A 21,538-nucleotide genomic window follows, 5' to 3' on the forward strand; every position below is an offset into this window, starting at 1 on the left:
CTTTTCCTATTTTCAAATTCAAGAGAGTTTATTCCACATGTCTGGAATGTTTCTGGAACAAGAGGTAAAGTAAAATCTTTTCAGGTGAACATTTAGAACAAGAGGGTCAATAAATTTTCTATTTCTTTTTCTCAGTTGTCTGATGAAATAGAACAGATTGCTGATCGTTTGCCCTGTGTTGATTTTCTTGGTTCAGCAACCATTTGCCTTTCTGGTTTATATCTAAGTTTTAAAAGCCTCTTGTGCTTCAGGAGTCTCCAGAGATGTATCGAAAGTTTCAGAGAGGGCAGTCCCAGTGAAAACAAGTAAAGCATGACTCCTTTTCATGCTCTTCTTTTCCTCCTCACATCTCTTGGCCAGTGGAGAATGAGCAGCAAGTGTCTGGGAAGACACTGAACTGAGGCAGGAGGAGAGAAAGCTAGGTTTGGTAGGAAGGAGTGAATTAGTACTTGCTAAGAGTCGGCTACGTGTATATTTTTTCATGTAATCTGAAAATAGCCCAATTTTTATTATGACCATTTAAGAAACATGAAGACTGAGACTGAAGTATTTCTCTCAGCTTGACCCCATGCTGACTTCAAAGTTAGTGCTCTTCCGACGCCCTGCGGAGGCTTGGGCTGGAGGTAGGGGAATCTGTTGTCAGTCCAGCATCTAAGTGGATTCTGTGCCTTAAAGCCAACACTCATCCAGTACTATAATGTAATAGGTAAGAGCACGGTGGCCTCTGGAGCCAGACTCCTGGTTCCTGGGGTCACTCCTGACCTTGCCCTTTACTAGTGTGTGTGAGAGATCGTGAATTAATTATTTAACTTTTCTATGGCACAGTCATGAGGATAATAATAATACCTACTTTATAGAGCTGTTGTGAGGATTGATGGTTTAATGTATGTAAAACACTTAGAACAATGCCTGACCTATGTCAGCATTGTCTAAGTGTTTGCTGCAGTTTCGTTATTAATAGAAATCCTTTGAAGTCAAGAACTGGATCATTTGTGCCCATAATACCTACATAGTCCATTACCACAGTAGGTGTGCTGCAGAGATTTCTTGTCTGGGTAACTAAATAGATCTCATTGCTGCGTCTATATTTTTTTCCTTCCTCTGTTTTCCAAATGAGATAGTGCAGACTTTGAACTTAGGCTAATCTGGGTTTAAGTTTCCGCTGCACTAGCCATTTGCTATGTAATCATTAGTTGCTTCATCTGCAAAATGAGGATAATAGTAACTACCTCGTGGGATTGTTGTAAGGAGTTTTCTTAAACACAGGTAATGTATAATCCTCTTTTAAAGGAAAATTAATTCTCCTGAAAATTAATTCTCAGTACTACTTGAAAACATAGTTATGTAAGTTCTAGTCGTAAATTCCCTGTCTTTATGCAACCCAAACAAAATTACAAGTTAAATATATATAAAACTATAACATTAATAAAATACAAATTAAAAACTATAATGCTACATATGATATTTTGCTGAAATTAAACTGCTGATGTTGGGTTCAATGGCTGTTAAATGTTTTACTTGTCAGCTTGAGTCTTTCAATATGAAACCAGATCACCATATTATTCCTTGTCCTTTTAAGCAGTTAATGTGTTTACTATTATTCCGTTATTTTAACAGGCCAGTTGATTTATAATGCACACCACCACGCCCTCCACCAATTTTAAATGTTCTTTACTGGCAAAATAAAGAACATTTCTTCTGGGGTGACCAATTTATACCAGTTTGTCCAGGAGTTTCCCTAGTTCAAAGCTGAAAGTCCTGCATCCAAGAGAAACTCCCTCAGTCCCAGGTGGTCATTGTACTTTCTGCTATTGTCAATCGGTTGGTATATAAGTAGACTGCCTGGGTGACACCTGTGCGCAGTGTGACTCGGGCCCCGCAGAGCATGCAAACCTGTTCCACGGAGAGCGTGGCACCCACTTCTCCCTTTTCTTTCCTCTGTTCAGCAAACTGTTTTTGCATGCGGCTTGCAATGATGCCATTTCACTTTTACTAACTAAAACTAAGTCTGTTAGCAATATTAAATTTTTAACTCCAGCTGCTGGAGCCCATAATCCCCCACAAATCCCACCAGCTTATCCCATAGGATGGCAGGTTTTTTCTATGTAGGGTCAGAGAGTAAATCTTTAGGTTTGCAGACATACAATCTTTGTAACTCAGTTCTGCCATAGTAACTTGAAAGTGGCCATGGACAATATATAAGCAAATGGACATGGGCTAGCTTTTTCAACTATAGCTTTTCCAATCACATTGTTGATATCTGTCTGGTGAGGATCAGGGTCAGATGACTCTTCTGGGTATTTCTCCTCTTGGCAGTAAGACAGGACTCCCCTAGGTGGGCAGAGAATGGGGAGCATGGAAGACTGGGAGTGGCCTACGTCTGTATCAGTCTATCTGTTGCTTGTATCACTATATATACATCTGTGTAGATGTTGTTTTGTGTACATACACAATCTACAAATCTACAAATACATCTATAATCTCCAAATACATCTATGTGCATATATAGTAACTTACATAAACATTAGAGCATTTTCATTGTATTAAATATATATCATATGTTTATGGTACATGTATTTATGTGTGTGTGTGTATGTGTGTGTATATATATATATAATTTTCATTGAACTAAAAGCAAAATTTTTAAATTCTAAAACTTAGGGAGCCTGTGAATTCATCTGTTGACCCTGAGGGGCCCTTGGACCTCAGGTAAGAAATGCTGCCATAAAGAAATAGCTCAGACCCTGGGATGTAGGAAGTATTACATAGTTGCTGTTTTTGTTATTTTTGTCAGACATTTATCTGAATATTTGAATAATTTACACTAAGGTGTATATATGAGGTTTAACCTTTTGTTGGGTTTGTTTTTTTTTTTGCATGATTGATACATGTCTATACTAGAAAAAATAGAAAATAAAGCTGTATGTCTCCATATAAAAGAAAATTTTAAGTATCCCCTTGTTTCCTCATGTAAAGATAATGGCATATTGTTTAATTATGTATATTCAAAAAAAGGAGCTAGTTAATATAACTAGATGGTTGGGAAAGTGTCCTGTTAAAAGAATGTGGAACTGGATGCCTTTTGAATTCTACCAAGGGGCCTTCCTCTCCAGGGCCCCTTGGTCTCAGGACACCCCTGGAAAGAGTTATCTGAGGAGGTAGAATGGATTATTGTAACTTGCAAATTAGAAGCCTACTAGTGGAGATTGCCTCTTTTATAGAATGGGCAAGTGGGTGTCTAAGATATCTCTTGTTCTTGATTGATTTTAGATAGCAAACACGTATATAAACAGGAGCCCCAAACTTGCTGGCTGCTAGCTTTAGCACTGACGTTATTTGGTTATCAGCAGTGTGGGAAGGGAGAAGTAGGGGGAAAAGAGCTTATGGGGGTTGGATTAGCTCCCAAATTGGATAAAGAGCTGGATCTCAGCTGGTTCCCAACATCTGGAAAGTGCTTTTTGTCAGAAATGACTGAGTCGAGGCCTATTGGATCTTAAGACGTAGTGTATGTAAGGCATGGGAGGATGAGATCCTGGAGCAGACAGGTGAGGAAACTGCTTGGTCTGTCACTTTCCATCCCTGAGCTCAAGGGGTAATTTAATCAAAATGTATGGAACTCAATTGAGTTTAAAAATGGTCATGACAAAAGCAACTGTGATGGTGCCCTTCTGTAATGTTTCACACCTGGATCCTATTTTAGATTGGGGAAGAGAAGTCTAAACCAGTATAATGGACAGAATCCCTGGACATCAGAAAATCAGAGCAATTAAACTGCCTTCATGTATGTGTTTTATTGAAAATGTTTAATAGATATGGGGATATGGGAAGGGAACTATTCTAACCAAGGGCCGCAGCGAACATAGAATCCGGTTAAGATTTGCTGTTTGGGAAAGGCCACATTGCGGAGGTAATTGGCAGAGGGTCTTGCACCAGAAGCTGGGCTGTGTGGGCAGTGTGCCCCGGAGGGCTGTCCCAGACTCCTCTGGCTCTCCGAGAGGAAAAAGGGAACTGCCTTGTAAAGAGGCATACCCTAGATTCATTGCTCTAAGAAGTTGAGGGTTTCTCAAAAGAGTTTGCCTTCTCCAAAGTATACCCCACGTGACCAGACCTTTATGAAAGGATATCATTACTTTTGAAGCCTTTTCTAGTCTTATGTGATACTGCCTTGTGGTCTGGAGAGGAAGAGGGAAAAAAAAGAAGAGGTAAATAAGCATTTCTGTATACTCACTCAGTTTGCTGCCCCTACTAGCCATTGTCTCATTTTTTCCTTATAAGCAGTTCATACTATTAATATATAAACTGAGCATCAGAGACAAGTAGTAGTTACCCAGGGTCATACAGTTTGATGGTGAGCAGCGCTAAAATAGGATAAGCAATTTAAAAAGACGCCTTTTGTTCTTTGTAGTCAGGCCTGACAATATGGGTATAAATTATTCTGGTTATTTATTGTTTGCTCGAGTCATAGAGGACCAACTGTGTGTTGTTTCTTTTCATTCTGTTGTATTAACAAACATTTTCATTGTCCAGATTGTCCTCGTATATGGAAATGTAACATATGCAGCCTGTTTAATTTTGTATTTGTAAATCTGACTTGATTTCCTTTTTGGCAACAGTTACTGTCTAGAGAAAAGAAAAGATTTTTCTTTGTGTCTGTTTAAAGTGACAGAAATATTGGAGCACGTAATAAAGATGGAAAGCATTAATTACGTACTTCTAAGAATTTAAAGGTCAGACAAGCTAAATATGTGTGTTTTGCTCACTGGAATGTCTGTTGAAATTGTGCCAGGATACTCTTTGTTCCTACAATAAAAGCACATGTTTTCGATAGCCATCCATTTACTTTGGTGTCCAAAAATTATACCAGATTGTTGCTTTAGTTGCTATGTATTTTAAAAGTTTAGGGTCTACATTTCTGACATTTAATGTGATTTGTTGCATGATCCACCCCCTTTGGCCATGTTTAGTTACTATGTCTCATTTTGATTTCCTCTGTTCTCCCCTCAGCTTATGTTGGAGTCTGTCAGCTGCTGCTATGTACATGTCAGGCTAGTGACTTGTAATGTTTATTAATACAATGTCAGTCTTGCCGTTGAAAAAACGGTGATGCTTCTCAGAAGGTTGCACTGGAACGAGGCATTTGATCTCTAGATCCTGTCTGCGCTGCATGGTGAATACATTCTCAGAGGTTATGCAGTTCACTGACCTGACAGTCATGGAACCCCGCCGGGGGGCCCCATTTCAGCAGGACATATTTGAACAGAAACAGTTTGCAAAACTTTCCACACTTAAACTCCTGCCAAGGCAAACTGTTAGCCACTTGAGTTTGTTATAAATACCCAGTGGCAGTGGTTGGAAGTAGCCCACAGTGTGTTTTATATTCTGAACTGAATGTGAATGTCTTTGCGGTTATATAGAGTAGTAAATAATTGAGTTTGATTAGGGAGAGGGACCTCATTATCCCCCACCTGTGCCCAGCTGGAAGGGGAGGGTCGAAATGAAGCCATTAGCTGTCTCTCTTACTGGCATCTCAAAGAGCTCAAATACATCTGTGTCTTATTTTCTTTTCTGGCACAATCAGTCGAGCAAGCTAAGCAGGCATGACCAGATTTGGCAAGTCCCAAGGACTCTGGCAAAGATACACAAGGAGAAGGCGGAGGGCAGTCATTTTGGCTTCTCACTGCCCATTAGTCTAGCAAGTTATGTTTTTGGAAAATGTCTGTTTTGAAAAAGAGTACTTTGTCCAATGTCAGACATCGCTTACTCACATAATACACTTTGATCTTAAAAAAATTTTTTTGTCAGTGCAAGGGGAAACAAAATGTGGCATTCATACTAGTGCAAACGCTCTTTATGGATAAAGTAATGCCCGAAGGACATGCGTTAAGGCAGGCATGCTGCAGTTATTACAAGGCTTTCTCTTGCTCATATATTTTCATTTTCTGCCTTGAAGTGCTGGAGAATGAGCATGCCTGGAATGGGGAGCCGAACAGGTGGGAACCAGAAGACTGTCTTCATTGCTGTTATGAGCTGCTCAGGACTGAGGGACTTGAGTGCAGCTCTTGGCAGCCTCTTCCCACTTCCACAGACTGAGACTGTGGCTCACGAAACCATGACATTCTCCAAGTGCTTTAAAAAAGGGATCTTGTAGGTCCTATGGTTGTCTAAGAGTTGGGCCAGTCATAATCAAACTCAGTATGTACAGAAGTAGAACCTTTTCCTCAGATTGGGCAGTGGCGCCAATCTGGAGCATGTTTCTCTGGAAGTCTCTTCTTGAGTCCCCATGACTCCCTTCTGGACTGTAGACAGTTATAAGCACAGGCTCTGGAATCTGGCTGACCTGGGTTCAAGGCCTGGCTCCTCCACTTACTAGCTGTGTAACTCCAGTTTGGGCCTTGCCAAAACTCAGTCTCCTCCTCTATAAAATGGATCAGTAATACCTGTCTTTTATAGGAGGATGAACAGATGAACAAAGTAAGTGCTCAGTATTATGTGTCACTTCATTATACCTATGGCGAGAAGCTCATGTTTATGATGTTACTATTGCTGATGAAGCACTTTGTTATATGACAGATGTTATATTAAGTACTTTAGAAGTAGTTACCCCTCGGGCCTCCCCAGTGGCGCAGCGGCTGAGCGCTGGGTTGCAAGGCTGCCGCAGCCTCTGCGGCGCCCGTTCGATCCGGGGCTGCTCCCCGGCCACCGGAGGAGGGTCCCACATGGTGCGCAGACCTCTCCTGCCACCCGCTGCTCCCCTCAGCAGCGTACTTCGGTCCTTCTGCCTGCTCTGCTCCCCGCTCTGGCTCTGGTGAATTCTCTCACCCTCCCGCGCTTCTGACTGTACCCAGTGCTTGTATAAATCAATCAATCAATAAATCTTTAAAAAAAAAAAAAAAAGAAGTAGTTACCCCTCATAACAGTCTACAAATTATTATCCCGCTTTTGTAGATGAGCAGACTAGAAGGTAAATTGTCATTTGCCAAAGGAAGGCAGGGCTGGGAGTCCAAACTTTGTTCTAGCACACACTGTTCTCCGCTGCCTTCTGGTGTCACCACCATCTTTACCGAGGTGTGGAAATAAACAGTGACTGTTTTGTTTTTTGTTTTTTGTTTTTTTAAAGATTTATTTATTTATACAAGCACTGGGTACAGTCAGAGGCGCGGGAGGGTGAGAGAATTCACCAGAGCCAGAGCAGAGAGTAGAACAGGCAGAGTGATAAAGTACACTGCTGAGGGGAGCAGCCGGTGGCAGGAGAGGTCTGTGCGCCATGTGGGACCCTCACCCGGGCATCGAACTGGCGCTGCAGAGGCTGCAGGCAGCTTCTCAACCCAGCGCTCAACTGCTGTGCCACTGGGGAGGCCCAGGGACTGTTTTTTGAGACAGCTCCACTAAGGAGTTTCTCTGACCCCCTGCCCCATACTTTAGTGGGCTAAGTGCCCCTGGCAGTACTCTGACTTGCCCTGAACTTTGTGCATATCAATAGAACTCTGTCTGCTTCTGGTCTTTCCTACTGGACTGTGCTGGTTGGGTTAGGGACCACTGATGGTTTCTGAACCTAAAATAGGATTTTTAACAGATAAGTGAGCTCAGGTAAACTCCCTAATACAATCAGAATTAGTTTCTGTTAAACGGATTTAATAATAGTACCTGTTTTAGGACCGAATGAGCTAAATTTAATACAGATTTTAAAAACAATACAGCACCTGGTGCATAGTAAGTGTTCAGTAGCTAGTAGTTGCTGCTATTGTTGTAACTGTTGAATAATAACATTGTACTGTGCAAGTCAAAAAACTCTTATGTGTCATTTAATTTCTCTGCCAACATGCTCTTTGACTTCTGCACATCCCCTTCCAAAGTCAGTGACTGAAGCTGAGGCGGAACAACACACCTGTGTTTCCCAAAAAGGAAAGTCTTGATAATAGCCACGAGTGCTCTCCTTTGTGCTCCAGGGGTGTTTCGGTGCCTGGGTGAGTCTGCTTGCGACAGTGCCTTTGGATGTGCCCAGCAAATTGTACATTTTAATTGGCCTATGTTCCCAATTACAAGCAGTGAGGGTTGGGATCATTTCCCCACATAAGCAATCTCTGCCTGGGAGCAGGGAAAAGAAACTGAATGGGGCCTGTTCTCTTGGGGGTGATGAATTGGAACAAGGGGAACACAGGAGAGCTAACATTTGGACATGGCTTTTACTGTTTGCCAGCCTTAGTGCTGGATGCTTGGCATTCACTGTCCGTTTTATTTTTCTGATAATTCTGTAAGGAAGTGCCTCCCTGGTTTCATGGGTGCAGGTGAGACTTCTACATGTTAAGGCAACATCTTGGGGAGCCATGGAACCGAGAATTGAACCAAAGGGTACTTAACTCTCAACTCATGCTGTTTCTTCTTCAGTATGCTGCCTTCCACCTTGGGTTCTAGCTCTGTTTCCTTAAAAAGAAACACACGAGCACTGTGCCCCTACTTCTTTTCTGTCCCTTGTTCCCCTGACTTGAACATTTAGTGGAGAAGCACTCATTGTTTGGTTAATGCTGGTATAAAAACCTCCCTGTGGTAACTGAGTGACTTTGCACTGGGACAGAGCTGAATTCCTCAAGTGAGTAATCTCTTTTTAAAGTGCCCGTACATTTTTCAGCGGTTACAAGACGTGACAGGACCTAACTTTGAATTGACTGAAGCGCTCCTGGCTGCATGTAGTCAGCTCCCTGAAGTGGAGCTTCCTCGTATACCCAGCACAGGCTATTCAGGAGCTGCGAGAGGCAGCTGCTTCTGTGTGGTGCCCCTCGAGTCCCTGTGCTGGCAGAGAGCAAGCTGTCTGTCCGCAAGGGGAGTGGGAGGAGGAGCAGCTCTGAGCCGAGACTCTGGGTTTGTAGCCCATCTGTCTATCCATCGGTTTGTCTGCCCGAGGGCTAGTCACCCCCTGCATGGGTCTCAACTCAGAGACTGGAACGCAGTGCCATAAGGTAGGGAGGCAGGATATGGCACCCTAACTCCATGCGGCCAGCATTCCCCCCAATTATTGTCTTCAAATCAGACCAATGCCCAACATGAAATAAAAGTGCCTGTTAAAGATGTATTTCAGTAGACTTTTTGGAAACCCGTAAAAAATCCTGAATATAAAGAATGAGGCGTAAAACCCTGAATGTTTGGAAGGCAAGCTGAAAATTGTGGTAGCAAGTCTCCATATCCACTTATTAAATGGGAGCATAACTTACCGGTTGCACCTAGATGGGGTCTGAGGAATACTCTTGTGTTTAAGAAACAATTTACCCCTTTATGTGCTATGGCCTTGGAACAGGATCCAAAGTTGGCATTGTCAAGGGGAGAGGAGGGGTAAGCGAGAGCTGACCTGAGGAAGCTCTCATGAGGTCTGGTTAGTGTACAGCGCACGGGCTACAACCTCTTGCTCCTTTTAATGTGTGTGTTTTTACCAAAATGGAGCCCCAGGGTAAGAGGCCGCACACTCGTGAAGACGCGTTCCGAGCGCCATGCGTGCCCCTTCCCTGCACTGTTGTTTTCATTTTCCTCTCATGAACCTTGCTACCCTGGCTTCAGCACGGAGGCTGTAAAGGAAGATGGAGAGCCGAGTTACCTCAGAATGATCACTATCGTTAACATTCACGGGTGGTTCACTTATCATTCCTGACTGCACAGACATGGCAGCCGCTCGGAAGCGTCCGCAGGTGTAGCGTGGTGATACATATTACATTGTGCCACAATGGATTTATGTATTCTGTAACAAAAGAAAAGTGTAATGAAAAAATACAGAAGGTAATCCTTTATTCCTCCACCACACAATTTATCAGTAATGCCTGTGGATGATAAGTGCCAGGGATTTCCTCTGCTTGCTTTAACCTTGTCACCCAGGTACATTTTGGTGAAATGACAGAAAAATACAGACTAGGGATTTTCCTCTGTTCAAAAATCTTTTAAAAGGACACTTTTAATTTATGGAAGTTAGTCCGAACACAAGGCTTCCTTTTGAGCTTTTAGTCTGCCTCTGCTGAAAAAGATAAACTTATTGGTTTAAAATCATGCTCTCCACCAGCAGCAGATTAGGAGACAATGTAAGCAATTTAGAAGCAGACTCAGATCTGAAATAGTTCAAGTGGAACCCAGGTGGATGGAAGTTGGTGAGCTCTAGGCAGTGCTAGTTTGTGAGTACCCGAGAAATTGTATTTCTCTTCAGGCCCTGCTCGTCCACCGCCCAACATATTGTCACAGATGGAGTACAGGCTGACTTCCGAGGAGAAAGCAGGGAAGGCAAGTCTGAACGCGGATGATTGGCATTTGTTCCAAACACACACTGGCCTAGTGCCAGAGCAAATACCCCTAAGTTTATAAATGCACAAGGCACTTTACATCTCAGTACTCTTGCCAAAGTATCACTTACTGCATCGCTCCCTAAATAGAGTTTTTTAGAAAAAGCTATTTCTTATTTTGCTTTGATCAGTAAAATAAACTTTTAAAGATTGTTCTGGGATGGGGTCCAGCTTCTGAGGTAAAGAATGGCCGAGACTCAGGCATGATTCAGTAACAGAGTGCTCAGTAAAATTAGCTTGACAGTTCTCAGGCCTGCTGTTCGATAGCAAGAACTTGACCAAGTTAAAATGGATGATCGTGCTGGCCAGACCAGCATCGGCTTTTGCTTTTTAACAAATGGAATGTCAGAGATTAAACAGCAAGCTGTGTGGAGAGGAGGGGTGTGGAGATATCTTTGTATTAGGAAAGCAAATTGGGTCCCGGGTTTTGAGATCTGCCCCAAGCCCCTGTGGAAAGCCAGCAGCCTGCTTGAGTCCAGCCTGGCCTTAAGGCCCCTTCCCAGTCTGCCCTCCCAGTGGGATGCTTTTCCACAGCTTTGCTTGGGGCTTGGCTTTTCTTTCAGATTTTCTTGTCAATATGAAGTTCTGCCATGATTTTTGGCTGTGTTCCCCTTTGAGATCCTTGTGGTGAAGTGGGAATGCGACCAAACTCCTTGTGGCAATTCCCATGTTCCATAGTTGGAAACTTGGGTCCCATTTGTTACATGAGCTGCTTGGAATTGGCCTGTTTTGTTCCAGTGCCCATGCATAGTGAGTAGGATTTGTGATATTGGCTATTGCAATTAACAGTTTTAGTGAAGTTATACCTCACCGAGGGATGGCCTTCTGTAATCAGGGTACTTCTTTCTTACCAGTTTTTTCCCATCTGGATGACCCTCCCCAACCCTGAATTTGATTGGCTTGAAGCCTACAAATAATGTAAATGTTTTGTCTTGTATTTATTTATGCTTCAGCTAATGTTCTGTTTGACCCTCTAGGAGATTAAAACATTCCTACTGAAACATACAAACTATATATTTGTGTGTGTGTGTGCGTGTGTGTGTGTGTGTGTGTGTGTATTTACTTACTAACCAGGTAGGAATAAATAACCATTTCTTTTCCATATTCTAACTTGCTTTGGGCTATCATGTCCCTCCCCCAACCCCATGACATTTTTGCCTTCGGGGTGCCATGAAGTTTAATAGGATGCCTACAGTGACATCTGCTGCCAGAAGCCAAGTTTATCCTTTGTCAATCTTACTGCAGGATTTGTCTTCCCACAGAGACCAAGTAATTCAGTTTGAGATAAATTAGAAAAACTTCCCTGACTCTGACCTTTCTTGCTCTTTTACCTTTCATACCAGAATTCCGCCCCCTCCCTCCATTAAAAGTAGATTTGTTTAACCTATTTTAAAATAATTGGCATTTTGGGCCTCCCTGGTGGCGCAGCGGTTGAGCGCTGGGTTGCGAAGCTGCCCACAGCCTCTGCAGCGCGGGTTCGATCCCCAGCTGCTCCCCGGCCACTGGGTGAGGGTCCCACATGGCGCACAGACCTCTCCTGCCACCCACTGCTCCCCTCAGCAGTGTACTTCAGTCCTTCTGCCTTCTCTGCTCTAGCTCTGGTGAATTCTCTCACCCTCCCGCGCTTCTGACTGTACCCAGTGCTTGTATAAATAAATAAATGAATCTCAAAAAAAAAAAAAGAATATAAAATAATTGGCATTTTGATGCATACTTATTAAAACTTTCTTAAACACTGTGAAGACTACAATAACATCCCTTTGGCTGAATGTTGGTGATGATTTAATATTTGTCTTGTCCTACAGAAATGCTGCTCATGGATTCTCCCTTATTCAGGTGGACAACACAAAAGTCACCATGAAAGAAATCTTGCTAAAGGCAGTGAAACGAAGAAAAGGATCCCAGAAAATTTCAGGTGGGACTTTTAAGTTATACCCAGGTGGTAGAGGCTTAACCCTCAGTTAATAGTGGTTAATAGTGCTGTGTGTATATGTGTGTGTGTATGTGTGTGTGTGTGAGAGAGAGAGAGAAAGAGAGAGAGAGAGAGAGAGAGAGAGAGAAAGAGAGAGAGAGAGAGAGATATGACTGGCTTCATTTTTACATATTATCACTGCAAGGTTTGGTTAGCAGGTCTACAGCAAAAAAGTGATTTTTAAGCTGCTGCTATGCCCAAGGATAGGACTAGGTCAGTGACATATGTGAGAAGAATATGTTCATATCAGTTACGGAAGCTCCATCATTAATAACTTGTGATAGATTAAGACAATGCTACTTGAGCTAACTATTAGTTGGTATAAAGCCTTCATGAAAACGGAATCAGTCCACTATTTGAAGCACTGCTTTTAATTTCAAGTTTTCACATGATTTCCCATGGGGGAAATTGCTAGTTGCTAGTGTTTGGGGTATGGAATAAAAGAAAAAATTCATCTTTACCAAATAAGGCCAACTGTAAGCAGATTTTTAAAAATATAGATCACTTGACACACTCATAATCTGTTAATTCCTAATTCCTTGTTACTCAACTTTATACAGCAAATAAGCTGATGATATTAGCTGAGATATTTAAAAGATATGAGGAAAAATATTATGAGTATTGAGAAATAATTATCTTGAAAAATAGCCCAAAGATTTGTCATACAACAATTATAATATAAATCAGCCTGTATATCACATGTCAAATATCTTAGCTTTGTGAGTAATTGAGACTTCTTAAACACCTTTGGTTTCATCTTTCGAAAAGGAAAAAAATCATTGCTAAGGTTGAAGAAAATAGTTTTGTGTTCTTTTTAAGGGGAGGCATATAATCTGTTCCAGATTTAATTAGCTATCTTCAGATGAAAGCTGAAGTTTTAATAAAAGTTAGGAGAGATAACACAGTGAAGGACACGGATGAGCTGTCTCAAGGCCATATTCCAGGGGAACGATAAGAGCTGTAAAAAATGGCAGAGGAGAGCAATTGAATGGAGCAATGAAAATCTGATTCTCATAAAAGAGAGAGAGAGAGAGAGATGCTGGTAGGGGCGGTTGTAGATGAGACCTGCTAGCGTCTGCAAGCAATTTGGATGCTTGCCAGGAGTCATTGTTCACCCTCGGCTGTGGCGGCTCCGTCCAGATGTGCCAACTGCACGTTTCGGCTTTTGCCAGCTGACTGCGCCGTTTGATAACCAGCTCTCTGGATGCCCATCACTGGCCGCAGAGATAGAATTAAATGATGATGATCTTCCCACAAGTTGGGAGAGGAAACAATGCATATAAATCTTGATTTCATCTCAGCATGAGAAGTCTTTATCCATCATCACTCATAATGAACAAGTCGTTAGCTGGGATGAATGGTGTTCTGGTTTTTCCAAACACCTCTTTTGTTCATTTTTTGGGTGACTTTTATCCATTGCACGGGGGTCAAATCTCTTTGTGTTTAGGGGGTGGTTGAAGGAGCTTAAACCCCTTCCCAGGGGAAAGTATGTATTTTGGGGTTCTAGATGCTGATCTAAAAGCTTCTAAATCACTTCAGATATTTAAAGATATTTATAAGCATTCATCTACTTTTATGGTTTTTTTTCCCTCTTATTTTGCCCATAATTTTTTAATAATGTGTTTTTTTTTTTTTACATATTTTTAGTATAAGATAGCATTGTTCTGAATTATCTAATAGGAACCAGCTCCTAACTCTTTTAACCTTCTTAATAGAAATTCTGCTGTTGCAGATTTTTCAGACCATGAAAACCTCCTGAACTTACTGGGTTACATCTGAGCCACTGTCTTTCCCTGTCTCCAGCCATCTCTGCCCAGGTCCATACCTGTTTACGTCCCTTTCCAGTAACCACGTTTATCATATTCATACTTATTTATGTTCACCTTCGTGTACACATCCCTGCCACTTCCATCGGAGTCTTTGCTATGTCCTAAACAAAAACTTAGGGCTTGTTATCCAAAAACTGTGATCTGCATTATTTATTCTTTATCGCCCTAGAGAAGTCCATTGAGATTGATGTAGTTATGTAAATTACCGTCCATTTTCTTAATCCAGAAAACTTTTAAAATTGGTTCTTTCTATTGCTTTTTTAAGTCTGGTCTTTACAAAATAGAAGGGTCTCCAGTTAGGCAGAGGTGTGTGTTTAAGCTTTGCTTGGTAAAGGCAGAGCATGTTTTGTGTTTTTGAACTTTGTGTTGTGAAGAGGACTTGTTTTGGAGGATTAATGAAAAGATGAAAATCTTCTTGTCATAGAGGGAATCACAAGTACATGTGCTGAAAAAAAAGTTTGTTAGTGTTCACAGTTGGCTATGAAACACTTATTATGACACATGAGCTTAGTCATGAACTTGGTGGCAGGAGATGCCAGATTAGACAGGCTCACCCTGCACTTCCTCAGCCACCACCACAGGGACCTGCACAGCCTCTGCAAAATGGTGCCCACCATGCCCCTGTCTGGGCAGAGTCAGAGTGTACAGCCCTCTTTTCAAAAACCTGCACTTGCTTGAGACAAGAACAGCCCTGTCTTGGCTACTCCATGACACATGTAGCGAGAAATACATGGGTTCTCACAGTATTTGTTGATAATAAGTTGGTTGTACTTGAACAATCAAAAATTCTTTGATAGACTGAGAGTGAACTTCTGTTCCTTACCCACAAACCTTTAACTTCTATCATCTTTTTTCCAGACTATTTAATAGAGTTCTCTGTTTAATAATAATAATAAATTGAGAACTTAAACTATTTCATGATTAAATGAAAGTCTGGGCTTAATGACTGCCCTAATGTTTAAGGACTCTGTTGCCCTTCCCTCTGGCACTCCCACCCTCAGTTTCACTCCTAAAAAATCAGAAGATGGTAGATGTTTGGGCAAAAGAATTCTTCTTTGTTTAGGTAAATAGCTTTGTCAGTGAAAGCCTTTAGGGTTTTAAAATATTTTTGCTTTTTACGGACAGACTGTCATTACAGACACTTGTAACTGATCTAAAATTTTGACTTGCGTTATTTGTAATTATTTCATCAAGTCATAACTATTTATGAACACTGCAGGGTTTTTACTATTAATATTCATGTACCAAACTATAGTAATCTTTTCACAGTGTGTTCCAGTCAGTTCTCTGCTAAAGCCCATTTTTTAAAGTCCATTTTAAAATGTCTCTTTTAGAATTTCTCTGGCTTTTCATTTTATTACTGACCTACTTGACATTTGAAATCTACTTGCATTGGCAGAAAGTCCTCACTGTTTAAAAAAATTGTAAGTGGAAAATCCAGTTTTAGAAGAATTAGCCAAAACCTCTTTACTAATTTTAACAGTTGAGCGGGTGTGTTTTTGACATAATGAAGAGTAGCCTGTCAGGTCTCTTGATTTAGCCTGTAAGATATACTAACCTGTTACTTAGTGAGTAAAAGCTTTAGTTCAAGTTCTCCTCTAATCAAGTTCATCCTCACAATCAGTGACCCCGCTGTTACCTCCCAACCTTTACCAGCCTCTTGAAACATGATGTTGGGTATGACAGAGACACTGATGCGAAGTGGGGGCAGATCCAATTTCAGCTTTAACATTGATACAGACATATAAGTATCTGTTGATCTACAAAAGAAAGAAGGCTTAGGATGTACCAAGCAGAGTACTTTCCTGTGTGGCTGTGTTTCCCTATATGTTTTGGGGGGAGAGGAGTGTTTTCTCTATCATCTTTCCTCTGTTATTTTTGAAAGATTGAACTTGAAGCATTTAACTGTTCCTTACTCCTATTCATTCTTGGCTTTTGATGTGAAAGACAAATTTTTATTAGTCTGAACATCCTTTTCAGAAGTTCTTACACATTGCTAATAGGACTTAATGACATTCATTCCTATTTCTCCTTTACAAAATTTCACCTGGAATTTGAAAGAAAAATTGTTAGCTTTTTGAAATGGATCCTCTGTGAGTGTCTCTAGTGTCACAGACTCTGAAGTGTCCACCTTATTGCTTCCTAATGTTTTCGCAGGATCCCTAGAATGTCACCAAAGAGATAGACTACTCTGGGGTTTCTCAAATATTATTTCCTAAAGTACTTCTCAGAGCGGGGATTGGGTGGGGGGAGAATATTTACCCCAGGGTGTGGGGTTCAGATCTGAGGGGTAGTTAAAGACATCATTGGCTTCTCACATTTTTCTTTAAAATTCATATAAAACGTAAATATCGATTCATGATGTATTTTTTGTCCTGTTGCACATGCTGTCGTCATGTGCTCTCATGAGTCAGACTGGCGGTGGGTGCAGGGAGACAGTGGAGAAGCAGATCTACAAGGCCCTTGCTGAAGAGGACCTTACATTCTGGAAGGAGAGTAAATGTAAGGGATTGAGAGAGAGAATAAGATGATGCAGGGGAGCTCACTGCTTTGAATGGGATGGTCAGGGAACTCTTCCCTGAGAAATTGATATTTAAATTGTGACCTTCACATTTAAGCTGTGAAGAGTTGGAAAGGGGGGGGGCGTATCTTTCAAAGCAGTGGCTTATAAGGCTCACTATATTATAAAAAGAACATTTCAGAGGGCTCCCTGGGGGTGTAGGGGTTAAAGTCTCAGCACTATCAAACTGTTACCAGCCAATGTGATCTGAGTTTGATCCCCAGCCAGGGGGCTGACCCACGTGGCGCATACGACCTCTCCTGTCTCACCCGCTGCTCCCCTCAGCAGTGTATTTCAGTAGATCCACCTGTTCTGTTCCCCACTGTCTGTGGTGAATCCTCTCACCTGTACCCCAGTTCTTGTATGCATAAATAAATGAAATCTTTAAAAAAAATTTCAAATTATTTTGCAACTAATTTACTTAACTCTCCCCACCACCACCACAAAAATTATAGTAAAATTGGCTTTTGAATTCTTACCTGGGCTATCACCTCCCACTCTTATTGTAAGAGTGGGAGTAAGTCATTAGTAAGTCACATAAGTTTTACCTCTAAAATATATATCCTGAATCTCTTCAGTCTTTTCCATCTCCATTGGATGAATCCAAATCATCATGATTTTTCTCAGGAGTATTGAAATAGCACCCTGGCTGATTTTCCAGCCTCTGCTCTATGTCCACTCTAGTCTGTTGTCGACACAGAAGTCAGATCTTGTAAAATCAGTATAATCACATCTGCTGCAGGTCTTTCAGTGACTTCCAGTTACATTCAGAACCTAAACTTCTGACTGCTGTGAAAAACAGTGAGACCCAAAAGAGGGCAAAGGACATACAGAGAATATAAACACAAAGAAAGAAATTAATTGAAAACTTTGGAGTCGGTTGGTGCAATGTGACAAAGGAATACAAAAAAGGATGAGAATCTGGGAGGCCAGGGTGGGGATTCAGAGCCTGTGGCCGAACATGGACCCACTGTGGAAGCTGGTAGTAGAGCAGGGTCAGTCTCCGACTCACCCCTGCAACACATTACATAGGAGACCTTATTTTCATGCCAGGTAGACCATGCAGAATGATTTATTATTTGTCAAGAATGTTTTAAAGGGAATTTGTGTGTCATGGAAGGAGTCGGTCTTTCCCCAAAATCTACTTCATTGTGTTAGAGCTATAATTGCGTGCTTACAGATACTATCTCATTTGATCTGCACACCAACCCATAATTTTTATTATGCCTGTTTTATGACTTTAGAACTGTTAAAAAGTGGGGGAAATGTGTACCTTAGAATTAAGGAACTGTGGTAACTAAAATTGTATACTTATTTCTCTGAACCTTCCTCTCCTCAGCTCTAAAAGAAGCTGAAGTTACCCAAATTTCCACAGTAAGTAGTAGAATCTAAATTGAAGCCCAGGCTTTTTTGACCTCAAAGCCTATACTCTTTTTATTGTACCATGTTGCTTATTAGAACCCTAATGGGAGAACAAATTTAAAATTCTGTAAACAGAAATGTTCATTGATTGTAAGATCTAAATGCACTAGGGAAGTGCAGCATTTAAGGGAACCCTGTGGTGAATCTGGATATAAAGCCAGGAATTCTTTTTGTAATTGCACAGTTTGTCTGTATTGGTGTCAGTTTTAATGTTTTATGTCTAGCTTTCTTAAAGCAACATACACCTGACCTGTGGGGAAAAAGCAACCCATATGTTTTAGACGAAGTGGGGTTTTTAACACTCTTCTCACCTGAAATATTCACTAAAGGCTAAAATAAGCTAAAGAATCTTCTAGCTATAAGGTTGAGCAGAGTCCTACTTCATATGCAGTGACAGAAAATCCGGTAACCTTTTTTCTATGACAGTAGTTTGTGAGCCAGAGACACAGACATGTGGTTTCCTTGGACTGTAGCAGCTAATCCTTTAAAAAAAAAAAAAAAATAGAGGCAGTAAAGGTAAATAGGACCATTTAAATGTTCTTTGTCAAAAAGGCAGTAACTTCTGCAGAAAACTGCTCCTCCTCAAGAAGGAATAAATAACCATGCTGATGTCACTCATGCATGGGGGCTGGGTGACAAGACCCGGTGCTCTGTAACCGAAGACCCAGTGGGAAATGATACCGTAAATTAGGACAGCTGAGGTGTTTAAATGTATAACTCAGAAATGCCACGCAAGGAGCTCCAAGTTAAATATTCCTTCTTTCCTCCTTTCTCTGCCTCTTTATCTTGTTGTTTCATCTCACCTGAGCCTCCCACTGTCTGGAGTGCTCTGAGGCTCCTGATGGATCTTCTTGAGTATAGAATGGAGCACCTTAAAGATGGCATTGCAGTCAACTATTTTATCCAGAAAGCCTGGAAATTTAGAGAATTTATGTCAAGCAAAAATCTTTTGGAACCACTTTAGAGACCCAATTATTTTAGAAGGGTGTTATGAGCTCTCACAACCACCACATCAGAAAAACTGGAAATAAATCACTCGCCAAAACTACATCTGACCAGCATTTACTCTTCCTACTCGTCGCTAATCTTTCAGAACTTCTTTTTCTATCACAAAATCTATTCATTCACCGTGTCTGGAGCAGTCACCACCATGGATTAGATTAAAGAGAAAGTAGAAAGAAAGGAAGAGAAAAGACATTCCCCTGAGAGACTGTGTGGTGGTGGTTGGTGGCGGGGGGGCTCATGCATTTTGGAGTCAGAGAACCCTTCACTGGGGCCACTAGGGACTGAATCTAGAGCACCACTAATTTAATGATAGCTTTTCAGGGATTAAAAGAAAGAAATGCTAGTACATTAAGTGTATATTGATTGTAAGCTGCATATATATTGTAAGCATATATATATTGATTGTAAGCTGTATCCTGAATTTAGAAATGCTTAAAAAATGAAAATCAATGTCTCATAGATTAAGAAACGATGGTAATTGTATGTATAATAATGTGCTGACCTCTCTGAGCCCCACTTTCTTCAGTGTAATGCCAGAGAGGTTGAGTGAGGATTAATCAAGGGCAGGGTATGAACGAACCAGGTGCTCTGAAGCTCTGTGTAGCTAGCAGACGTCCTGTTCAGCAGTCCAGCAGCCATCACCCAGCTACCTGTCCTGTGCCACCTACTGTCTAGAAATCAAGTGGAAAATTCAGTGAAAAAACACTTAGAAGTAAAGGCACAAAAATAGGGTAAATTCACAAGTAGAGGTCTAGAAGCTCTGAAAGCAGCATGGATAATAAGGGTGTATTTAAAGCACCCTTATTGTGTTGTGACTGGGTGAGGCAGGAGACAAAAGATGCTCTGGCTTTTTTTAATGCAAGTGGCTTCTTTAATGACTTTGTGAAGATTAATTTAGAACTCTGCCAGATGGGTAAGTGAGAAAACATTGTAGGCAGAGATGTTTTGGGATGTAGTCAAAAGACATAGATGTTTCAAATTACTAGAGCAGGAACAGGCAGAGGATACACTGTGGAAGCAAGGCTGGTGCCAGTCCTAATCAGGGCAACCTTGATAATGTTCTCAAAAATAGAATAGGGGTACATTCATTTATGGGGGACTTGCCATGCAGCAGACACTATGTAGGCACTACAGATTTTCTAGAAACCAAGAAATGCCCTTACCCTCAAGAAACTTGCTGTTTTGTTGGCGAAACAAACAGTTTTGCAATACAGTGCATTGTGATAAGTGAAAATACACATAGGCCACATTGTGGGAGGGGCGCCTAGTCCAGCCTAGAGGAGTCAGAAAAGAGCATCCTGAGCAAATTATATAACAGACCTGAGATGAGTAGAAACTGGACGGGTGAAGAGGGAAGGAAAAGAGCATTCAAGCTGAAGGAATGAAGTGAGGAAGCTTGATGCCTTCTGGAAAGTGCATGAACGTACATAGCACCAATGATAGAGCAGCAGAGTATGAGCTGGGTGGGGCATGCTAAGACTGGGGTGATCATTTGGAACCAGACCATGTTTCTAAACTGTTGATTTTGAACTTTATTCTGATGGCAGAGGGGAACCACTGAAGGAAGAGTGATGTAGTCAGAATTTCTTTTAGATAACACACCATCTGCGTTATAAAAATGAATTGGAGAACATGAAACAGGAGGCAGAGACACAGGTGAGGAGGCTCTGTGGACTCCATCCAACAAATGATGAGCCCTGAATTAAGAAAGAAGTTCAGGAAGCAAGGGATGGACACTTTGGTAAAGTCTGATTTTTTTTTTTATTAGAATTGAATGCACACTTTGGGGAGAATTAAAATGATAGACTTAATTTTTTTTAATGAAGTTAAACGCTTATTGAAAAAAATCAAACATTCTGAAAGTGTGTAGTGTGAAAACATGAATTCTTCAGGTTTTTTATTCAGTGGCCATGCAGATATACATGTAAGTCTCATGTGGGTAGGACCTTGTTCTTTGGTTTTTTGAAATTACTGTATTCCCAACATCTAGCCAAGTGCTGTCAAATAGAGAAAACTCAGTAAGTGTTTGTAAAATGAACTCATGAAAAAATGAGTGTGTGAAGGTTTAATTAATGGTGTCATGCAGTATATGTGTTTTTACTTTTGTTTTTTCATTTAGTTTTATTATGTCGTAAGCATTCTTCTGTAGTAGGGTGAAGCCTGCATTTTTATCTTTCTAATTAAATTTAAGTTAGCTCTCTACTGATGGACATTTAGACGATTTCCAAATGTTCAGTTTTACAAAACACATGCAGTGGACAATTTTGCATGAATATTCATCATACATTTATGCTAGGTTTCAAATCTGGGATTGCTTGCCAGAGGTTTCCACATCTAAAGCCAACAAATTGCCCTTCAAAAAGTTTCTTTGACAGTTCACAAGTTTATCAGCATGCCTCTTTCCCTATCCCCTTGTCAACACTGGGTGTTATCAGTC

The 21,538-nt window shown here is 41.1% G+C and overlaps 1 protein-coding gene across 9 annotated transcripts in view; it reads left to right on the top strand.

Annotated features, from left to right (window-relative positions):
- Window positions 1-21,538, top strand: part of MAPKAP1 (MAPK associated protein 1) — a 192,935-nt gene that overhangs the window by 94,652 nt on the left and 76,745 nt on the right. For 6 of the 9 annotated variants that reach the window (XM_037491956.2, XM_037491960.2, XM_054689230.1 and 3 more), the window contains 2 exons: window positions 2,662-2,709; window positions 12,119-12,228. In XM_037491956.2, the coding sequence (XP_037347853.1) occupies window positions 2,662-2,709; window positions 12,119-12,228 (158 nt within the window). The remainder of the gene's footprint in view (window positions 1-2,661; window positions 2,710-12,118; window positions 12,229-21,538) is intronic. The other 3 variants (XM_037491959.2, XM_037491961.1, XM_037491963.1) reach the window with 1 other exon arrangement.

This window comes from Talpa occidentalis, unplaced genomic scaffold (genome assembly GCF_014898055.3).
Source record: "Talpa occidentalis isolate TD23 unplaced genomic scaffold, MPIMG_talOcc4v2.1 talOcc4.7, whole genome shotgun sequence".
NCBI classification, from domain to species: domain Eukaryota; kingdom Metazoa; phylum Chordata; class Mammalia; order Eulipotyphla; family Talpidae; genus Talpa; species Talpa occidentalis.